The sequence below is a fragment of the Pyxicephalus adspersus genome, chromosome 7 (genome assembly GCF_032062135.1).
Source record: "Pyxicephalus adspersus chromosome 7, UCB_Pads_2.0, whole genome shotgun sequence".
Classification (NCBI taxonomy): domain Eukaryota; kingdom Metazoa; phylum Chordata; class Amphibia; order Anura; family Pyxicephalidae; genus Pyxicephalus; species Pyxicephalus adspersus.
In genome coordinates, this window is record NC_092864.1 from 61,316,807 (window position 1) to 61,339,640 (window position 22,834).

General features: G+C 35.6%; 2 protein-coding genes across 2 annotated transcripts in view; both read left to right on the plus strand.

Annotated features, from left to right (window-relative positions):
• Positions 1-1,233: 1,233 nt before the first annotated feature.
• On the plus strand, positions 1,234-13,045 carry MDH1B (malate dehydrogenase 1B; the record flags this gene model as incomplete). The annotated part of the gene is given in 8 exon segments (XM_072416833.1): positions 1,234-1,368; positions 2,924-3,066; positions 5,416-5,915; positions 7,166-7,307; positions 7,967-8,121; positions 8,688-8,827; positions 12,375-12,492; positions 12,841-13,045. Coding segments are annotated over 8 exon segments (1,425 nt in total), but the record flags the coding sequence as incomplete, so codon positions are not given.
• A 2,505-nt stretch (positions 13,046-15,550) lies between these two features.
• Positions 15,551-22,834, plus strand: part of LOC140336077 (dystrotelin-like) — an 8,758-nt gene continuing 1,474 nt past the window's right edge. The window contains exons 1-5 of the mRNA XM_072419130.1: positions 15,551-15,772; positions 15,958-16,007; positions 16,704-16,770; positions 17,931-18,036; positions 21,136-21,206. Of these exons, the coding sequence (XP_072275231.1) occupies positions 16,766-16,770; positions 17,931-18,036; positions 21,136-21,206 (182 nt within the window). The 5' untranslated portion in view covers positions 15,551-15,772; positions 15,958-16,007; positions 16,704-16,765. The remainder of the gene's footprint in view (positions 15,773-15,957; positions 16,008-16,703; positions 16,771-17,930; positions 18,037-21,135; positions 21,207-22,834) is intronic.

Consider the following 22,834-nt stretch of genomic DNA (forward strand, 5'->3'; position numbering starts at 1 on the left):
TCAGCCCACCCAAAACTTTTATTTTTCTGTAGATGCAATAAAGTTTATGCGAGTCCAAACTTTTTAATATTGGATAGACTGGGGAGGGGTTAAAGCTCAGTTCAAGTTTTACAGCTATACAAGATTTCATTATAGGGATCTTCCCTTTTTAATAGACATTTTCCAGAGATTTTTGTATTTTGCTGATAATGTTTCACTAAACAGGAAAATAATGTTCATTTCCAATGGCAACACAGAAATAAACATTCTGACAATCAAGAAAATAAAACCTGATAAAAATATTAATTCTTCTTCCTAGAAAAATACTTTTTAACACATAGCTATACTAACATGTTGGTGTTTCTGTGATTTTCATAATCATTTAGTAGAACAGTCATGCTTAATCAGTGATAGCCAGTAGGTGTAAAGAATTACAACTGTTCATGATTAAAGTAAACCACATCATTCCTTTTGCGATTCTGTCTTACATTGTATAGGTCTAGACATTTTTAACATGGGTGAACCCTTGAAATAACTTTTAGGTCTATAGGGAACTCCTACTTTGATTACTATATCCACAGCTCACAGTACATTAGCAAAATTGTCAGTGGAATGAATACCACCCATAATAATAACCAAACAGATCATTAGATGAATTTATAAGCTGGCAGTATTTTCAAAATGAACACAAGATCAAAAACATGGGGACACGATTTGAAACTAGAAGAAACAAATAAACTTGCAATATATCATTTTATGCAAAGGGTACAGAGCTAGGAACAGGTATAGGTAACAAGTCAGTTAATAGTAAGTGAATGTAAACATGCTTGAAGCAAACATAAAACTATACTCAAATAGGTAAAGATAAAACAAAATAAAAGGAGCAGACTTGATGGATCACTAGGTCTTTTTTTGTCTTCAACTGTGTTTCTGTCTCATGTCACAGCACTCTCCATCAATTCCTGGATAACAGCTAATAAACTCAGCCTGGAAACCTGACCGTTAAATGTAAAGTGAAATGATCCCTCCTTTCCCAATTGGCCAATGCTGTTGGGAAAGGAGGAAGCTACACACAGGCCACATAATCACAACTGATTCAGCTAGAAAGTTGTAACCGGGAGTAATGAAGAGCTTACAAAAGCCTCTATGGACAAGTACTGTTGGATGGAATAGTAAGAAAACTTGTTTGGGTGACTTTAAGAAAAAAAAAATTTTGATATATTTTATTTATTATATTTTCTGCTTGTTCTGTAGCAATGGATATCAGAGTTGTGCCTAAAAAATGGATGGAAGCACAGGCGTTCTCCTATAATATGGAGGGAGTTGTTGGATCGAGGAGGCAAGGGATTGCTTCTTGGAGGGTTTAATGAGTTCATGGAACATGCACAGGTAAGATAACTAATTAAGCAATCGGTAACTAAATATAATATACTGTATCTATTCTTTGTACAATTATTTGTTTTACATTTTTTCCTATCTGCGATCATAAGTGATAACTAATGATAACAGTAAAACTTTACTTATAACAGAATTTCGGTTTACTTTTTGTTTATATTTATTCTGTTTTTGGCATCATTGCTAGCATTGTTTTTTTTTTGCAACACACAGATATGAATATGTCCTATTCTTTACTCTGTAGCATTTCAGTTCCACAGGAAATATTGGTGAAAGAATTGAACCTTTTCAAAGTGAAGCCCAGAATTGTTGTTTGTGTCAAAGCTCTGCTGGGTGGATTCAACCTTAGTCAATAGTCGTGTGACCATTGTCTCTATTACATACACTGAAGACACTGATATGAAATGCAGAATCCTAAAGTTATTACTGAAGCAGTGACGTATGGAAGATCATCACTAAATCTTTGTCCCCGTTTGAGGATTTTTTATCACCACGTGCTCTTTACAAAACTTTATCTATGGAAGAGAATAATTGTTAACATTATTACAGGACTACAGAACACCCCTCTTTCTTTTCTTATTCCAATACATAGGGGAGGCTTTTTTCTCTCTACTGAGAGAGCCAGGAACAATGTAACTGATATAAGTCCAACAAGGGAAAAAAGTACTGGAAGTTAAATCCTCACAAGATTTATGGAAGAATGAACAAGTTTTGTACTTAACAAACAATATACCAAAATACTTTCATGGTATTTATAATCAACCAAAAAGGGCAAATAAGAAAAGTTAATTGCTCTGGCTTACATACATTTTAACGTTAGGTTTTAGTGTGGCTATAGACAGTTTATATCAACCTGTTTGGAAGCAATACATTTAGAGATTTTACTAATGCAATTTAATTTAAGTGATATTCATTACTTGTCTAAAATAAACATAGGCACTAAATGAATAATCTACAATTCTATATGTAAAAATGGAACTAGAAGATTACATCAAATACAATTACAAAAACAATTAGGAAAACAGTAATAATTCAAATGCTTAACAAAGTAAAGTAAAGAAAAATGACTTAGCATATGTTAAAATAGTAAAATCTGTACACCATTTAACCTGTAATCTCAAAAAGCAATTGCCAGGAAAGCTGAAGTGCTAAGGGATAGGTTAAAATTTACATATTAAATACATAAAACTATGCAAAATTCAAACACAGAGCATGTCAAGGTAAGAGTTGCATCATAAATTATTTTCAGGTGTCACTTTGAATTCACAGTTTAGTTACTTTTGTTTCCCTTTAACTTGCAACACATAACTTTAGTCTGTAAAGTAAGCATGGGATGGACTTACCTTACCTTCCAATATCTCCAGGTCCAAAGAATATTTTGGCCAGAGTCCATATTTGCCATGAGTCCTTTGCCATTCTAAGTGTAATACGAGGATGTGAACAGGCACTTGGAGAAGCCTGATTTATGGTCCTCTGGTCACAAGTAAAGGTTTTTTTGTACATTCTCCTATCTTTTATATATTTTTCAATCCTATTGACCTTTTTTCAGGAATACTACAATGTAAGTTCAGCTATGCTGAGTGATTTAATGAAGGATATTGCAACAGAAAACTTGGAAACTCATATTACTTTACACATGGAAGAAGATGAATTAAAAAGACAGTTCAAACCTCTACATGTTTGGATCACCAGGTATGGAACCCCGGTTTTAAACTTTGTTGCATTCATTGTGGAAATTAAATCAAGACATGGCTCAATGTGTATGTTGTGTTTTTGTATTTATTAGCAGCACAACTATCAAAGTACTATACACATTGGGCCTGATTTATCAAAGCTCTCCAAGGCTGGAGAAGATACACTTTTATCAGGGAAGCTGGGTGATCCAGCAAACCTGGAATAGATTTCGGAATTGAAAAGTCATTTGCTATTTGTTAGCAAATGTTTTCAATCCTGAACCAGAGCCATTACATGTTTTCTGGATTACCCAGCTTCATTGATGTCAGTGTATCCTCTTCAGCCTTGCAAAGCTTTAAAAAAACAGGTCCATTGAATGATCAAAACTTATGTATGTAAAGAAAACTTCTTGTCATCCCTAGAAATGTTTTTTTACTTCTAAAAGTAGACAGGAAAATACGACACAACGCAGTTCTTTCTTCATTTGTCATTTTTTTGACCAAAAATTACTTTGAGAGACACAATTTACTAAAGAAAGGATATAAAACAGCCTAGAAAATATGGGATGTTAAGCATACATTTGAGGTTACATTTCTGATCAGATATTAAATACATAATAAGAAAAGAAAAAAAAAGCCTTAATGAGTTTTGGAGGCTCCCAAAGATCTAATATGATCATTCTTATAAAATGACACGTTCACAACCAGGATCAGCCCACCCAAAACTTTTATTTTTCTGTAGATGCAATAAAGTTTATGCGAGTCCAAACTTTTTAATATTGGATAGACTGGGGAGGGGTTAAAGCTCAGTTCAAGTTTTACAGCTATACAAGATTTCATTATAGGGATCTTCCCTTTTTAATAGACATTTTCCAGAGATTTTTGTATTTTGCTGATAATGTTTCACTAAACAGGAAAATAATGTTCATTTCCAATGGCAACACAGAAATAAACATTCTGACAATCAAGAAAATAAAACCTGATAAAAATATTAATTCTTCTTCCTAGAAAAATACTTTTTAACACATAGCTATACTAACATGTTGGTGTTTCTGTGATTTTCATAATCATTTAGTAGAACAGTCATGCTTAATCAGTGATAGCCAGTAGGTGTAAAGAATTACAACTGTTCATGATTAAAGTAAACCACATCATTCCTTTTGCGATTCTGTCTTACATTGTATAGGTCTAGACATTTTTAACATGGGTGAACCCTTGAAATAACTTTTAGGTCTATAGGGAACTCCTACTTTGATTACTATATCCACAGCTCACAGTACATTAGCAAAATTGTCAGTGGAATGAATACCACCCATAATAATAACCAAACAGATCATTAGATGAATTTATAAGCTGGCAGTATTTTCAAAATGAACACAAGATCAAAAACATGGGGACACGATTTGAAACTAGAAGAAACAAATAAACTTGCAATATATCATTTTATGCAAAGGGTACAGAGCTAGGAACAGGTATAGGTAACAAGTCAGTTAATAGTAAGTGAATGTAAACATGCTTGAAGCAAACATAAAACTATACTCAAATAGGTAAAGATAAAACAAAATAAAAGGAGCAGACTTGATGGATCACTAGGTCTTGATGCTGGGACCCTGCAATTTTTTTTTACCTTATAAGGTTAACAATGCTTTATTATAATTACCTAATATATATATTTCTGGGACCCCTATTGAGACCTTAGCATGGGAACCTGCTACGGTTAAGGCCAGTATGCTTAAACATCCTTTGATAGAATCCACTCTCACCAAGTATTTCAAGTCCCATAAGGTGGACACATACCCATCTCCACTCTCCCCAATAATAGGGCATCCTGATTTTCCTACTAGTATAAGCGATTCAGTTTTAGGACCTTATACTCTCAAGGTATATACTGAGCTAGGAACTTTAACAGGGACGGGTCTTGGGTCTCCCTTCCGAGTCTGCAGCTTGACGACGATTTACCCGCGCTGAGTGCTTGGCGCCACATACAGCTAACATATTTATTGAGATTGATTCCTCAACCATTCTCACTCCCACTCCTACCTTTGGAAACATTGTGTGTTTCCCAATCTGCTTTATGAGGCACACTATGCATATCAAAACCTTCTCTCAGACCAGGCCTCTGTCATACCCTCTTTCCTAGCTAAGTGGGAAACTGAGCTGGATCTCCAGTTTACAGAAGTTTAACCAGATAAAATGCCCTATTTTGGCCACAAAACTTCTATCTTTACATCAACGCAGTTGAGGTCTATTGAGTTAGGCAGTCATACTAAGATAATGTAAATGTTATACACAATTTCATTATATATATAATATAAACTACCTTTTTTACAAACAGTTTGAATACATTGTGATTTTCTTTATATTTTAGTGCATCAATGCCTACTTGCTACAGTTTACTCCCTATTCTGGCTACCGGTGAAGTCTTTGGTCCAGAGAAGGCTATTTGGTTACACTTATTGGACAACAGCCAATCAATGAATACTCTGGAAGGACTAAAAATGGAGGTGGAAGACTTAGCTTTTCCATGTATAAGAGAAGTATCATTGCACACCATGGCGGATGATGCATTTCTCCATGCTGACTTTGTAATTGTTCTTGACGATGCCCTTCCAAAAGATGATCAATCCCCAGAAGATTATATTAAGATGGTCGCAGAACAGTGTACACAATATGGAGATCTCATTGACCAGAATGCAAACAAGGAAGTGAAGGTGGTTGTGGCAGGAAGTACCTATTCTAACCTCAAAGCTCTAATGATGCTAAAAAATGCACCATCCATCCATCCTAATCATGTAGTGGCTTTACCAACACAACTGGAGTTTGAGGCAAAAGCTCAGATTGCACAAAAGCTAAATATAAATTCATCAGGTGTGTATTACTGTTTTGTAAACTATGACAAAACAAAGATCTACTACCAATAGAAAAACATACATGAGAATAATGAGGCATCCATTCTTGTATGGTGATGAGATTTAGGCACTGTTTAAAAGCCAAAAAACAAAACTAAATAAGTGTTTGTATGATTGATGATTTTGTATAAATGCTTGCATCCGTTGTCTGTAAGAGACACCATTGTCAAGAAAATTCCAAAACACTCTTCCACCTACCTTTAAGGGCCTTTACATTGCAAATCACGATGGGGTCTCTATAATGTAGTCTAAACAAATATTTAGAGAGTAAATCCTTTGTTATAAGGGGGAGGGCAGAGATACAGACTACAGACAGAGAGACTGGAGGAAATCTCACCATTAGAATTTGGGGAATGGGTTAGCTTCTGTTTTTTTAAAAATTGAAATAGCTAAATAAGTAAAATAATACACCTTGCTTCTCATATGATTTCCTGGTTCCAAGTAGATTGAAAAGTACTACTAAAGAAATAAAGTCTGCACAACATGTAAAGTGAATTTTCCCTTTGCAAAGGACTTAGCTTAGTAAATGATGTGAAGCTCTGCTGACTTTAAACATCTAATGATGTGCAAAAATAACTTGTCAGTTATTGAGGATTGTTTGCAAAGTTGATCTTTACTATGTTTACTAAAATAAGTAAAAAATCCCTTGCAAAGGGTATAAATAACTCATCTATAGTGCCATGTATACACCCTGTACATAAATTAAGCCTCTACAGGGGTAAAGCACCTGTTACATGTTGGGGCAGTAGCAACATTAATAAAGTCTTGTGTAAGCACTTGTGTGCAAAGGGTAAAACATTTAATATTTAGTTAAAATAAAATATTAAAATATAAAGTAAAATATTGGTTTTATACCACTCACTAAATAAATATAGACCAATTTGTAAAGTAATCAATAAAAAAATACAATAAAACAAATGCATATATTTTTCAACCTGAGTTTTCTGATTCAAGCTTTAAAGTGTCAAAAAGGTGGAAGGGAGTAAAAATCAGAACATCGTGGGTTGAGATATTATCAGAAAACTGACCATACGTTTAGGCCTCTAATGAGAAGCAGCATTTTTCTTTTTATCTATCAAGGATTTTGTTTATCTATCAAGACTGTTCTTTGTTTCTGTTTTTAGTTACTGCCAGAAAAATTGTTATTTGTACTTCTAGAGGTCTTAACTATTTTGCTAAATGTATTGTGTTCCTATATATTTCTGACAGTTGTGAAGGATGTGATAGTTTGGGGTAACATCAGTGGTATCAACTACCTTGATCTAAACGAAGCAAAGGTATACAAGTATAACAGTTCTATATGGGGTCCTCCCAGTTATTCACGCCCTTTGCTTGATGTGATGTTTGACAGGTACGTAATTGTTGTAATTTAACAATACTAATTACTTACATGAGGCTATAATAACATGCCTTACTTTTATATGCTTTCATTCTTATTTAGCATCAGGACAGGAATATAGAGCATCTCAACCTATAGATGAGCCTTTAAAATGTGAAAATAAATGTACGATATGACTATTTTTCAATAATGAAATAACTAGCTAATTTATATTAACTTGTATTGGTAACCCATACAATACATAACCCATACAAATGATTAAAAAAAGGGATCACTGGCTGCCCAACCTTAGTTTTGTTGGAGAAAGTATCTTTCTACCAATAAAAATGACTCAGCAACTTTATAGTGCCTATTATTTAATATTTATTTATCTTAAAATGTTTATTACAAGTGCAAATGACCTTAAAAAAATCCAAAAGGTGTAATAATTGAGCTGGTCTCTAAACATGCCACTGTCCAGAAATATTACCTTCTGCAAAAGCAGATTCTCTCTCCCCAATCGCTTTTGTGGTTTGCTCCACTGCTCATTAAGGTTTTCCCAAGTACAAAAAAAGGTGACCTTGCTTTGCCATTTGTGCTCTGGTTTGCTGTACTCTTGTTTATTTTACCTAAAGAATATGCAACAGTAGCATTTTCATGAAACCCATAATGAGTTTTCAGTTTATTTCCAGAAAATGGATGAAAAGTGACCTAGAAAGAGAGTGGAAATTTCGCAGGAACCATCGTTCTGGTTTGTCTGCAGCTCATTCTATTGCCAGTGTTCTGTCTTGGTGGCAACAGCATTTAAACAATGGAGAGATCGTTTCACTTGGTGTTATAAGTAAAGGTAAGAAAAATGTCGGGCAAGTTATGGTTTATTTTTTAATGGTCTGCAGGACCTTGTTGTTTGCTCAGAGAGCTCAAATTCTGAGTTTTCTTCTGAGGTTTAAATGCCTCAGATCCGAGTCAGAATTGACTCCAATTGCAACTATACAGCCACCACTAGTGATTGGTTAATATTACACCAAGAGAGTTGACTAGTATTGTATAGCAAGTTGCAAACTTTGCAAATGAATGTTCTGGCTTCAAAAATTCTGGAGTCTTCAACTTGAAAAAAGTATAAATGTATGTACTTATTTTAATTTTTATTCATTGTATTTGTTGTTTGCTTGTTTTGGATTATGGACTTATGGTATAGACAAACCTAGACACAGACAGAAATCTGGAATTTTCAGGAGGACTGGAAAAGCAGCCAATATATTTGTAATATGATAAATTTAACTTAAAGGTGGGTAAGTGTGAAACTCATGCATTGGGTTATATGGCAATATTTCTGATACATTTCAGTGACTAAATCTACAAAGCCAATTTTCAGAAGCTAAAAATGAATGAATTCATGTTTTGCTTTTTTAGGCCATTTTGATCTTCCAGATGAAATTTTTTACTCCATGCCAGTGCAATTCAAAGATGGAAATTGGAAGGTATATACCCAGATTGACATTCATGAGGATGTAAGGAAAATACTACAGGAAGCAGCCTCTGAATTGATTAAGGTAAAATTCTCTCACAATTATTACAGGAGTTCAACTGCACACATTTATTGCAGTGCTTGTACCCACAAAAGTTGCTTGCTAGTTACCCTACAAAAATTATTGTCAAAAAACAAGTCTCTGAGACACACATTAACATCAGTGCAAAAGATCTGCTTTTATGCAAAAAAATACTGACATGAAATTAACACTATATCAGAGGCGCCTAAAAAGAGAAACCTAATTTAACAGTTGAAATTACTCAGAATAAAGGATGATTTTGGTTGAGAATATGTAATGTAAAATTTCATAAATAGAGTACACTATGTCTTGGGCATACGCTGTGCAACATTGACTGTGTATGGCATCATTACTTTGGTAGTCATTATTGATGTAATCATTAAATTGGTAGACACTGGTAAGTGCCCCCTTATGACGGTGGTAAATGCCTCTTTATGATAGTGGTCAGTATTGGATTACCCCTTATTGGTCATCAATGGTATGTTCCTTCTAATGTTCATGGTCAGTGGTGAATTCCCACATTACTTGATGGTCAGTGATGAGCACCGCCAATAAGACAGTATTTAGTTAATTGGTTATCAGTCCATGCCTCCATTATGTTGGTGGTATCGACATGGTTGATTAGTGGTGAGTTCTTCTTTAGTGGTGATCACTGCTGAACAACCTGTGTTGGTCAGTGGCAACTGCTCCTTCTTTATCTGGTGAGTGCCACCATGTCATTGGTAGTCAGTGGCAAAAGTCCTTATTTCTTTAGTGATCAGTAGTCCCCATTTTATGAGTAGTCAATGATGATTCTTTACCCCCTTCTAAAGTTGGTAGTCAACACTGTGAACCCCTCGTCATTAGGTAAGATAAATTGTATTATATTATGGGAGAATGGGGATTAAAACTCTTCCCAACAGTGCCTACATAGAAAAGAGGTTTTGCTAGGCCTGGGGAACCAGGCAGAAGATCTAATGCATGTGCCCCAGTTGTTCAGGTCCAGCCAGGCAAATATTTATACCAACTAATTAAATTTGTTGTTTTATTTCCTAACCAATTAAAAAGTATGCTGATCTGAGCTCCATTTCTCCTGAATTTTCTTGCTTAAGTTTTTTATACATTAACACCAAAAGGTATCTGAGTATTGATTTTTTTCTCCCACACATTACTTTTGATTAATGAGGCAATTGTTGTAAAGTGCAAGCAAATAGGACAGACAGGGAAATATGAGGAAGCCCCACAAAGGTCATTAGAAACAAAGAAAAAAGATCAAATTAATTTTGGGGGAAGCCAATGAACATTAACTTTTTTTCATTCTAGGCAACAACTTACAGTGTGGGTGAAATCCAGGTTTGCAGAAATTGTTTTTAAAACATTTATTTATTTTATTTATTATTATACATTTTTTAGATCCTGCTCAAAAAATTAAGAAACACTGAAGTTACGTATCAGATCTCAATAACCAAAATATTCAAGTTAAAAATCCTTATTGCTATACATTGTGTAATTCATTGAGAATGATAATGTCGGGGTATGTTTTTGATGAGATAGCAGATGCATGTCCTGGGGGATCTCCTTCTAGACCTGGACCAGGGATTAGTGCGGTCCTGGATAGTCTGTGGTGCTACTTGGTGGAGTCGGATGCTCTAATACAAAATGTACCAGAGAGTTTTCAGTGGGTTCGGGTCTGGGGACTTAAGTTGGTTCAGGTCTGGGGACCATCAGTGACTGACTTCCAAACAGGTCATGCTGGGTGATGTTACAGGCAACAAAACATTCACAATGGTGTCTTTAGACTTTTTCACTTCTGTCACATTTGCTTAGTATGAACTCAAAATAGTCACAACAGGAGGTCAGACTTACATGGCTCTTTATGGAGTCTACTTCTGACAGTTTGGTTAAAAAACGTGCACATGAGTATGCTACTAGAGGTCATCTTGTAAGGCTTTAGCAGTTCTTCTCCTGCTCTTCCCCACAAAAGCACAGATGCCTGTCCTGCTGCCAAGTTGTTTGCCTTCAATGACCTTGTTTAGCTCTCCTTATGTAATAGACCATCTCATGGTATCTCTTCCATGCTTTTGAGATCTTCTTGCGATAACATCTACGAATGTGCTATACTTGAGGATCTGAACTACCTGATTGGGTTGTAGGTACAGACTCATACTAGTGTGCAATACCAGTTGGGGGTTGGCTTGTTGTCCTCCTGTCCACTTGTTGTTGCTTTCAATTGCACCTGGACAGAATACCATTCCAGGTGTTTCAATGGCTTAGAGTTCTGCTTTCTTCCCTTATTTTTTAAGCAGTATATATACTGTACACACACATATATATATATATATATTTTTTTTTTCAATTGAAAACATTTAGGCAACCATTATGAAATGATCAATAAAAAACAAGAACATTAAAATGTACCAAGTACAGCTGGGATCAGTATTGTTGTTGAGGCTCTGTTTGTCAGGACCAAATCATTTGTATTACACACTAAAATCAATGTAAGTGACAGGTCTTATGTATTTATTACAGGTTTACCAACTGATTATTTCCCTTGATAACTTCTACTGTGTTCCTTTTTTGTGCGATATTATAATTGTTTATTATTAAAGTAGATACTTGTCAATCATGTACACTATCACAATTTACAGTATGTATCTTTTATTAAGTACTTAAAAATAGACTGTTATTGCTAAAATCTGTTTTTTAAAAACAAACAAGAAAATGCAGCACACAGGTGCAAAGAGATATATGGCTTTTGAGTATTTCTTAGCTGCACTATCCACTACCTGTGTGGTAATATTCACAGGATTCACAAGAAATCTGTGAATCTGTGGGATCAGGGTGCAATCTCTGATAAGCACCAGTGCCTCCACTCAGTTGGGTCTTGTGGATAAACAAGTGCAGTGCCAAATGAAATGTGTCAGTAAAAAAGACAACAATCCACTTAGTTTTGTGTTTGAAAGTATATACATGGTAAGTAACTTGCAGTCCCACTTCCTTTCCCTTACATAGACCTCATGCAACCATGTCTAAGTCCTCTCTCTTCATCCAGGGTTACACAGCAATCCATGCCCCAGCCAGGTCACACTTCGCAATGACTTCTTTACTGAATGCACAACAACCATACCACACTAACCAAAATGCATGGTGTTCTAGTTTAAAGTGATTTTACTGCCTTTTTAGAATATGGAAATATTTAGTGAGGATCAACTTGGGCAAAGATTAATTTTGCCTGCTAACCCATGTAAGGAGGCATAGCCTTATTTAATGGAGAACACTTGGTGTCTCATTCAGTTAAATTCTTAAACTGGTTGGTGGCCACAAAGGAACAGGATGGCCACATGGAGGTTAGAGTGCCAGCCAACTGTGATATAGTGTATATATTGTACAGTAGCAATAAGAGGCATTTAAAACACTAAGCAGTATATGATGGTAGTATACAGTACATGGATAGGAGCTACCATCATTTTTTTCTGGTTTGTTTATTTAATGTCAGTTCAACCTGATGCTCCATGAACACCTAACATAAAGCAATAACAGGTACTTTATTGTTGAATTAATTTCATTTTAGGAGAAACATATTGCATTAGGAATACCACAAAATGAACAAGCAATAGAAAAGGAAGAAAAAATCATCAAACAAGAAGAACAGACAATAGAAGAAGACACTCAAGAAAATGGAAATGCTGGTATCTTGTTTATGTGTTATTTTGATGAATCTCTATTAGCTGTGTTTTATGGAACCATGTATAAACATTTACAGTATTGTAAGCATTATTTTTATTAGTTTTATTAGTTATGGTATATATTAAAATTTCACAATTTAACAAAACATACTGATTTTCCTGACACATAAAAATGCTGATCAAAAACAAAATCCAATAATGCATCAACAGTGAAGCATACTATTTGATAGCTTTGTATCCTTCTAGTCAATACTTGTTCTACTGGACACTATCTGCTTTAGGTACAGGGAGGCCATTGTATGTAATGTATTCATTTTTAACTAATGGTATGTTTAATTACATTTTTTTCAGGATTAAAAGTTCTATTTCCTGATCTTAAAGCTTCTTTACATGAGCATGAAAACCTGCAGATCATCCAAGAGACGAATGAGGAAACTAACTGATCTAGAATGTCCAAACTGGACTATGCCAATTATCTTTAAATATTTTATGTATTTTATGTTCTTGTGTGATAATTTTAATTGTGGTTAATAAATTCATCTTTTCTTGTTTCCTATGTCTGCTGTTTCCTTCCAGGGTAAATGTAATAAAACTAGAACCTAATAAAAAAGTGAACTGGAGATATGATTTCTTGTGGTTAGCGGATTGTGCCTATTAGTGCATTGTTAGGCAATATTAAAATGTTACAAGAAGGTAGTTTTTTGTCTGGTCATTTTTGAATATTGTAATTCTGGGACAATGGAAAGCAATAGAGCAGCCACAACAAGGCATCTGTTAATGTCAATAACAGCCTACAGTTAACATAAGCGATTCCTCCTGATTGGTGACAAGTTTACATAATCTGCCACATCCCAACATCTCATATCAAAATAAACAAAACACATCGCATATGGGACGTTTAAGGTGATAAAAATACACTTAGACTAGTCGCAATATTACCTCCCGGAGACTGAATTGATAGCCTGTAGATTTAAGGTGGCCAGGTGAAAAGCGCTGCAGACTTATGTTACAACTTGTAGGTGTATGTGTTGATGTTAACAACGCAATCATTTTGACATAGGCCAGAAGTAGATAGCATCGCAGTTCCTGTTTGCCCTGTTTTCTCTGGAGTCAATTTTGAAAAGACGCCTATTAGGAGGCACTCTTTGGTCCTACAATCCCAGGTGGTGCCCTGGTTAGGAAGTTTCATAGCGAAAATCCTGAAAACCATGGGTGGTAATGTTAGGAGGCGCTCTTTGGCCCTACAATCCCAGGCGGTGCCTCACCGCAGGACGGCGCGCTCGGCCCATTACCTCCGGCGGCTGCACACGGGTTTGAGGATTAGTGCTCTGAGGATCACAGCATCCTTGTTTCCCTTTAGCTGTGGTTTTCCTCTTGGCATCCTCTGCACTGAGGCTGCAAAGCTGAGTAGAACTGGAGCTGTGTTGCAGCTGATTGCTTGTTGGAGCAGAGAGTTTCCTAAACAATCCCACGCTGTCATTGGCTGCTGAGGATTTATAGCCTCTCTGCTTCCAGTCTTCTGTGCTTGTTATAGTGTTAGCTGGGCATATCTGTGTCGGAGAGGTTCTTGAGTGTTTTTCTGTTGCTGACCTTTGCCTGTTCCTGACAATTTGCTTTGAACTCAACCTGGACTGACCTTTGCCTGTGACCCCCACTCTGCTTGTGCCCTTTCCTTTGTACCTTGTTTGCTGGACTGATCTCCTGTGTTTGACTTAAGTTGTTTTCTGGATTTCCTGGTAATTTCTGTACTGTGTTTCTGTGGGCTCCTGGTCAGCTGCCAGCCTATACCCAGACAATATCACTTGCGCAAGTTCTGGGGGCAGCCGAGTACTGGGAGACCCAACCAGTCTCCCGAGGTTGAGCAGGGGCTGCTAGAGGTGAAGACTGCGGCGTTGGATTGAGGGACTGGTGTCTGGAGAATACCGGTACTGACCAAGGCCTTACAGCAACCTTATTGTATTCTGGAGCAGATAGAAAGGGGAGAAGAAAGGACATATTCTCTGGATTACCGGATGAAGCGGACTTGTTCTCCGTGAAACAAGTAAAATAATTCATCATCTATAGATCTCATTTGATTATTTGTTAAAACTATTTATGTATTCAAATATGTGAATTGTTTCATTTTAAATGTTTTTAACACTAAGAATACAAAATGTATTTTTATGCTTTGTAACTAAGATGTTAAGTTTATTTTATCCTGCTTGTCCTGTATGCAGTGTGTTATGTTTATTTTGATAACAGCCTACAGTTGTAAATTTTTTGGTGTTGCCTTAAAAAAAAAAACAAATTGTGTTTGGCAAAGTTCTATTTAGTAGAGACTTTAAAGAGTTTGTAAAGGCAAAACTGAACATTTAGGATATAATGGTAAAGCGTAGACACTCCACCAATTTATTATTTTAGTCTCACCTCTTTATTTATCCTGGTGACCATTGCCACAAAAAACAGTAAGGTATGTAAAATGTTAAAGTTGCCACTCAAGCAAGAAATAAGGAGAAATCTTATAATATGAATTCATGTTCTAATGAAACTATCAAATAAGGATTTCCCTCTCTTGAATTGGGGAATTGGAGTAATTGGTTTATAACCATATTGTAGGTATATCTGCACCCATTCAAACCTTGGTGTCCTGTTGCGGTGGATGGCAAGATATGTGTGTTAAAGCTGTATTATTTTCAAAATAAGAATGAAAAATTTCATTTGTTAAAGTTAAAAAAAAAAATTGTAATACATGAATGTAAATGTAAGATATATATATATTTGCTTTTTTGTGTTTACTTTAGGATTAAGATTACAGTGGTTAATTTAACACAAAGCAACACAGGATAATATAGAATTGTATATTCAAAATATATATAAATTCAATAGGTATAGTTTTTTATGGAAAATACAGCACCAGAACAATCAGGTTATCAGTTGACAAAGTGTTACAAATACAAATTACAATGTTTCTTGGCAATTCAATATATTCATCCAGGGGAGTTTGACTTCTATAATAAATAAGTGTTTTATGGTTAATTGTATCACTTAACATCTGATCAGGTTCATATTTGTAACCCTGACATCATCACGATTCTTTTGTTTCTTTTGCAGGAAGTATCTAATTATTTAATTGAGGTTTTGTACTTCCAGGCTAAATATTAAAGTCTCCATTTGCTTCTCCGGTTCCTATAGAAACATTTGGTTTCTATAGCAACGGCGGTTGCTTTGTATTACCTAACCCTGAGAAAAATACAGAGTCTATAGAGCAAGGCTAAAATTTCCTTTTGAATGAAGATCAAGGAAGGTACTTTAATTATTGAGGTTATGCATTACTAATTAATGCTCCCGATTAGTCATGTTTTCACAATCTACCATTTCAGCTGCACTACAGGCAAGCTTTTTGCCACAAAGACATATGTAATACTTAGGAACACAGAAATTTAAATACAGCTTACAATTATAGGAAAATGCAATCATTTTTCCATTTAGCTTTTCAGCATAATTAACCACAGAGAAGACAGGAAGACAAAGAAATTAAGGTAGGAGACGACCATGACAATTGACACTTATACTTCAAGGTCGACAGGTGATTTTTATGTTGTAGGAAGGATGTTAGTCAAGATTATACATATGTAGTGATGTTATAAAAATGGGAACGGTTAATGTTAAGTCGCTTACTGTTTTTCCATGTTTTCAGCTACTGTTCATTTAAAAAAATGCATAAAACAAATACATAAAATCCCATACAATAAAGCAAGATTTACTTAATAGGTAACTGAATTTAGTTTTTTTAATTCTATACAATAAGTTAGTTCTGTGACATGATGAAACGTGTAACAGGCTGTTTTTTCCAGTAACAAAGTTGATCTAAATTTTAACTGGATAATATTAAGTTTGATAAAGGTCTGAGTATCATAAATTGTCTTTTTTTACTATTCTAAAATACTGTTATTTCATAACTATCAGGCTATTTTCTTCATTTATGTTTACGTCACAATTAGATTGATTTCCCATTAGTTACATTCGTAATGGAAGTGAAGGGAATTTCCCTGACAGTACATAGGCAACAATACAACCAGATAAATGCTTAAACTTTTCTGATTACTGTAATGGTAATAATAAGCGCATTTATATTACCTATAAAATATTTGGAAAAGGGGTAATCAGTGCTGTGAGGCCATTTACATTACATTTAAATGCATTTTAGTAATGGTTTACTTGGTACAATTTTGCAGAACAGTTACTACGAAACTGAAGACTGGAAAATAAAGAGAAAACCAGTTCAGTAAGGGGCAAGATGGAGTAAGTCAAAAATGCAATTTTGTATTTTTTTTTTTTTTACATGATGTCATACCTGTTTTATTATGATGTATGTGTTGGGTATTATCCTTCACTGCAGCACTTGGGTCTCTGGTTTGAATCTTGATCAGGACCATATCTGCACTCTTCTTGTATGCTCTTCCCATATTTGTAAGTTCTTAGATTGTAAGCTTTTTTGAGGCAGGGTCCTTTTCTTTCTCCTGTGTCGTTATTTGTATCTGTCTGTCATTTGCAAACTCTATTTAATGTACAGCTCTGCATATTATGTTGGCGCTTTATAAATACAGTTTCATAATAATAAAACACCTTGTGCTGTAGGCTATGTGCATTTATGCATATTAATGACAAGTGCTTCAAAAATGTTATAACAGATTTAAAATAATGTTTTATAAAAAATACTTAAATACACAAGCTGGAAAAACAATTGTTTTAGTCGTAACCAGGGTTAATTACACACAAACTATATCACCATTTCTTATATGTGTGGTTCAATAGTATACACAGATGTTGTATAGGTAGAAATTGCAAAAAGCACCCACATCTGACATTGATCCTGGACTGCTTTGTAACTTTATAGAGTGGTAAAATACTTTGAAATGTTCTTGCCTATATGTTTCATTTAGTTGTGTGCAGCGTTAAAGTGTTTGAGAGGTGTTATAAATAATATACTAAATATATATAAATATATATTGCCTTAAGGAGTTTAGCTCCAGCTTCAATGTGGATTAAAAAGAGAAGATACATTTCCATAAATTGTTTCAGCATGTGATGCTTTTTACAAGGAATGCACTCGGACATTTTTAAACGTTGATCACTGGAATATCTGTACTCATTAATTTCCTCTTCTTTCTATGACAACTGTAAAACGTTGGGTTTTCCTGTCATTTTTTGTGCTAGTGACAATGATCCTCCGTGCAGATGGAGAGTGGTAATATTCCCAGCAAGTAGGTACACAGACAACAAGTTTCAGGGTTCTAACCATCCTCTATAAATGTTGGGGTTTTAACCTTTTCTACAATATAAACAAAATGTTCTGAAGGTATACTAATAGTAAAATTTTACCTACCTATTATTATTTCCTTATGAGTTCAAATTCTATGTATGCCACTCATCGTATACCCTTAATGTTTTATGTTTTACAGTGGAAATAATTGGCAGTCTAAAACAGGATGCATGGATGTATTATGTGAAGATTGTAGGGAAAATGAACCAAACTATTCTGAATCCCTAGAACCACCATCAATGCAGGTACAGTCTATTTTTATATAGTCATACATCTCATTTTGAGGCCATGGTCCAGCACCAGTGCTTACCAGACACAAATCCCCTAATCTAACTGCACTCTTTACCTATTGAAAGCCGCCACTCAGCCTCAGGAGGCTAGTTGCGCTGTCCCAGCACTCAGTTGCCCCCAGGACTTCAGTGGCATCTTAGACAGAGGAACAGATGACTAGGAGACTACAAGAGCAGGACTGGGGAAACAATGGGAAGTCAGAAAGTCCAGGGTCAATAACCAGGTGATCAACAGATATCACAGTACAGGAGAGTCTAGCAGAGACAAGTAAAGGAAACCATGAGTCAAACACAGGTTGTCAGTCCACTAAATAACATATCCAAGGGTTAAGACAACTGGTGCCTGGGAGCTGAGAAGCTATATAGGACCAATAGTCAATGGCAGGGCAAAATCAGTGGCAGGAACTACTGCCAGCTGCAGCACATACTCCCCTTCAGCTGCACACAGTCTCAGTTTATACGCAGGGGATGCTGAGGCAGGAACATTCACAGCTAAAGGGAAACCAAGGCTGCTTCAAGCTGCAGAGCAGATGACTGACAGCAAATTGCTTGATCTATTTTACTGATGCAAGTGACACCATCCGAGAGAGAAAACATAGCGTGCTGGACTGCGCTGGCTTATGGTGCAGGATAGGCAGTCAGATATGCACCTCTTAATAAATTATGTTTTTTGATGCCTTACAAATACACAAAAAGCTTTTTGCATGGTGAAAGGCAAGTAATATTTCTATCATTGTATTTGCCATTTGTTTGGGAGCATATTCAGGTAATAATACCGGGTATAACAAGTGATATTTGTGCAAAAAACAAAGCACAAAGAACATTTTGAATTGAAACTGCTAATAAAATGAGCAGAGAAAACTGTAGCTGCACATTTTATTGAAAGTCGACCTTTATGATGGATCCATACCTTTTTGTGTGAGGCTTTATGCAGTTTTATGAACATTATTAACAATCATTTATGTTCAGAAAGTGTATATGTAAGCTGGCTAATCTGTGTGTAAGTGTTAATGGGCATTAAGACACATAGGTGTATAGGTACAAATAGACAATTATTGTCCACACAATAATAATTGTGACACCATGACTATTTGTTAAATTTTCTATTTCTATCTATCCACATTGTCAACTCATATGTGTCTAAGTATCTCTTCCAAATGTATTTCTATATTATGATGTGTCAACTACTCATAACACGCAAACATACTTTAAGGCAATAAATACTCTTTTGTTTTGAACTTTTTAACAATATGGTTAGCAATTTTTTTTTTTTTTTGGGAGATTTGACATCAGTGTGACTTAATGGGAGGGTTGGCACCTGGTTTGCTATGACACAAGGGGTATATATGCCTGCTACTTTTTGTCACTATGTTGCCTTTAGAGGCACTACAAAGATTAATCATGAATAATTAGCACTGCCTGACCTATGTGACTCTGTCCTTACAATAAATATGCAATACACATTTGATGGGGGTATTGATAATTTCTTCATACTTACTCACAACAGACTATAGGTTTAATAATTCCATAACAATGGAACTAGTTCAATTTCCTGACCAGTGTTTCTCAAATACTTGAACCAAGTATTGAGATCTGATGTTCCGAATCCTTTTTGATTTTGTTTTCTTGTTCTTTGTCAGTACTAAAGGCAAAAACAGGCAACTGGTATTTTTAGGAAAAGGTTAGCAATGGCAATCAACATAGTTCTCCCAGATTAAGTTATCTTTTCAGAATAATACCATTTACTATGATTAGCTTAATCAGTACCTTTTGTACAAACATGTATTTTTTTGTACATGTACAAAGAATTATTATTCCTAAATATAGTTTTAGACAAACAATTAAAAAACTGGTCCTTAGTACTGTTTAGTCATGTTCTAATTGAGTCTCCTATATTATATAGCAAGGACTAGATTTCTCATAGAACACAGCAGGTACATGCTTAAGAGGGGCCAGTGGTTACAGAAGTGGCAGTCCACTAAAGCTTTGCCCATAACAACCTCTCTTTCAAGTAAGGACTAGCTGGAATACAGAGTATATCATTGGCTTAGGAGTCATGAAAAATGTAGTTCCAGAACTGTTGTACCTTTAGCATCCCAGGTGTCAGTGAACAAGTCCCAAGGATTCCACTTAGCAGACAAGAAGCTTTTTGGGTGGTCCCAGCTTGCTCCATCCCAACAAGTCACTTGTGAACCTTAGCCTGTAATGTCAACATAAGGAACCACAAAGGGAGAGAGACCAGTAAATAATTCAGTATGTTTTACATGTGCCCTATGCCTCGCTCCTTTTCTTGACTATCCTCACCTATTACATTGACTTCCATGCCTAATGCCTCCCTTTGACCATAATTCCGCTGTGTCATTCCTCATCACCCTCCTTTCCCATTTAGCCTTGTCATGCCTTATGCCAGTCCCACACGAATGCCAATGACTCATGCTTCACCACTTCGCTTTGACTGCAGGGCCTCATGTTTATCTCTTTAGGCTTGTCTCTAGTGTAGCATGCCTTTCCCCCTTAGCCCTGATGCTTTCCACTTATGCCTCTTCCCATACGCTTTGGCCTTGAAACATGTGCTGCATGCCTCCTCATTTAGCACTTATGGTGCCATACAGATTTCTACAAGATAAAATTGAAGCTTGCTTTGAGGGAAGAGTGTCAGTGATGCAGACAGGGAGGCTGTGTATTGCATTCTGAGTGCAAACCTGTATTAAATGTGTGTGATTTAAAGAACTCCCTACTACCTCGCACCTGCAGTACATGGCAGCTTATAAAACCCTACGAAAGTTGTCTGTGATTGAAATGACTGACTGCCGTGAGTTTTATGCCAGTTCTGTAAGTCTTATGTCCGTTCCTATGCCAGCTATTTCCCATTATTTAGCATATATACACATCAAAATATATAAGGAAACAGAACTTTATTTCTAGTTTTTTCCATTAACTTTTTTTTTAAAATGTATGCATTACCATATTCACTATTTTCTTTGAGAATCATACCTTGTATTTGAAAAAAAACAATTCCCAAATAACTGTATAGATGTTTTTTTACTTTTAAAGGCACTTCAGTTTATAAAAACGGAGCTTCTGAAGACACAGAAATCCATAAATGATCTCCACACTGAGCGAAAGTAAGCCATTTAAAGCAATTTAAATTGTTGTTGTTTATTTACCCATTAGATACAATTTCCTTGCCATCCTGAGCAATGTTTCATACAATAATTGTACTCATACAAGTAAATGTCAGGATGCATGACTTCCATAAATGTAGGAGTCTTAATCTTAAGAGGATTTGTGTACAGGTACAGGCATTATCTCAGTCTATGTGACCACAGTGCACAGTACTTCACCTTAGCATTAGAGTGGTTGGCCATGGTCAATAAAGATTCAACCAAGGCTAATAGTGGTCAAGCAGTCTAGAGTAAAACCAGGTCACATATAACTAAACCAAAACATACCCGAAAGAACAGTTGTATAGCTGGAAGGGGTCAAAGCTAGTCAGACAAGGACAGGACCTTGGAATGAGAAACAGTCATAGTCAGGGATTACACTAGAGCTTGGTTTCAGGGTAGCAGGGCCCATCTATGAAATATAAAACCCCACAACAGAAACAGCCAGTAAGTGGGTGCAGTGCAGTGTACATACAAGCAATTGTGTCGGTCTGGTAGATTTATCCGTTTCCTAATCGTGCCTGCATAGTTTTGGTACCAAAGTTGTTTGAAGTACTTGAGGGACTAGTCAAGTGGAGCTACTACATAACTAGGTAAATACCATTTTTAGCTGTCTGCCACCAATATAAGGGAACACTAAACGTGTCTGTGTATTATAATACTGCTGTAAGGAGCAGATAGGTTAAGCTGACAAACTACACATGGAATTATTGTGGTCAGTTAGGAAACTGTGCTTTACTTTTGCTTGCTAGCTTCTTAAACAATCACTCAGCCAACTGCTGTTTTTGCTGCAAGGTTTTCCTAAAAAAAAAGATGGCTTCTGTTTTAAGGTCATTATAGTGTGTGGGGTACTCCAAGCTGACAAAAATGCCTTTTATTTGTAGTATGCCAGTGCATCTGCAAGAAAAATAAGTGATGCAAGAACAGTGTGCATCGGTTTCTTGTCTCTACATTACATTAATTACCAGTCTTGCAATACACCAGTTGCATGTGGTGCAACTAAAACTATCTGAATATGGCTGTTTTTAAATAAAACTAAAAAAATCCAAATTATAAATATATTTATATAAGCCACGTTGAATAAAAAATAACCACTGTCATAATATTTCAGCTTTAAGACACCTCCCAAACCTATAAATTAAACTATTTGGATTTTTATTTTTGTCACCATTGAAGCTGCATGAAAAGGTCTTTTTCTCTGCTGTACACCATAAAAAGTGCCCAGCTTCTTATCCCATTTTTTATTTTTTTTTTTACAATAGCTTTGTTCATAGCCCTATGAATGGTTAGAATTTACTAACACAATTCATTCCTATAGTTTTAAATAGGATTTGCTGCTGAGGTACTAGATGCTCCATTGAAAAGACTTTTTCATTTACCACCAATATAGGGAGGCACACCACCATCAACCACCTAAGGACACTGTAATTTTCACTTTATTTTGTTTAAGGCTGTTATTTCACCTTTTAATATGGACATAATTGGTTCATGTTTATTGAAAGTAATTGATTGAATGGCAAAAAGGATGTTAACACATTACTCATCCCAAGTGCCAGACATACCAAGAATGCCAAAGAAGCAGACTATGC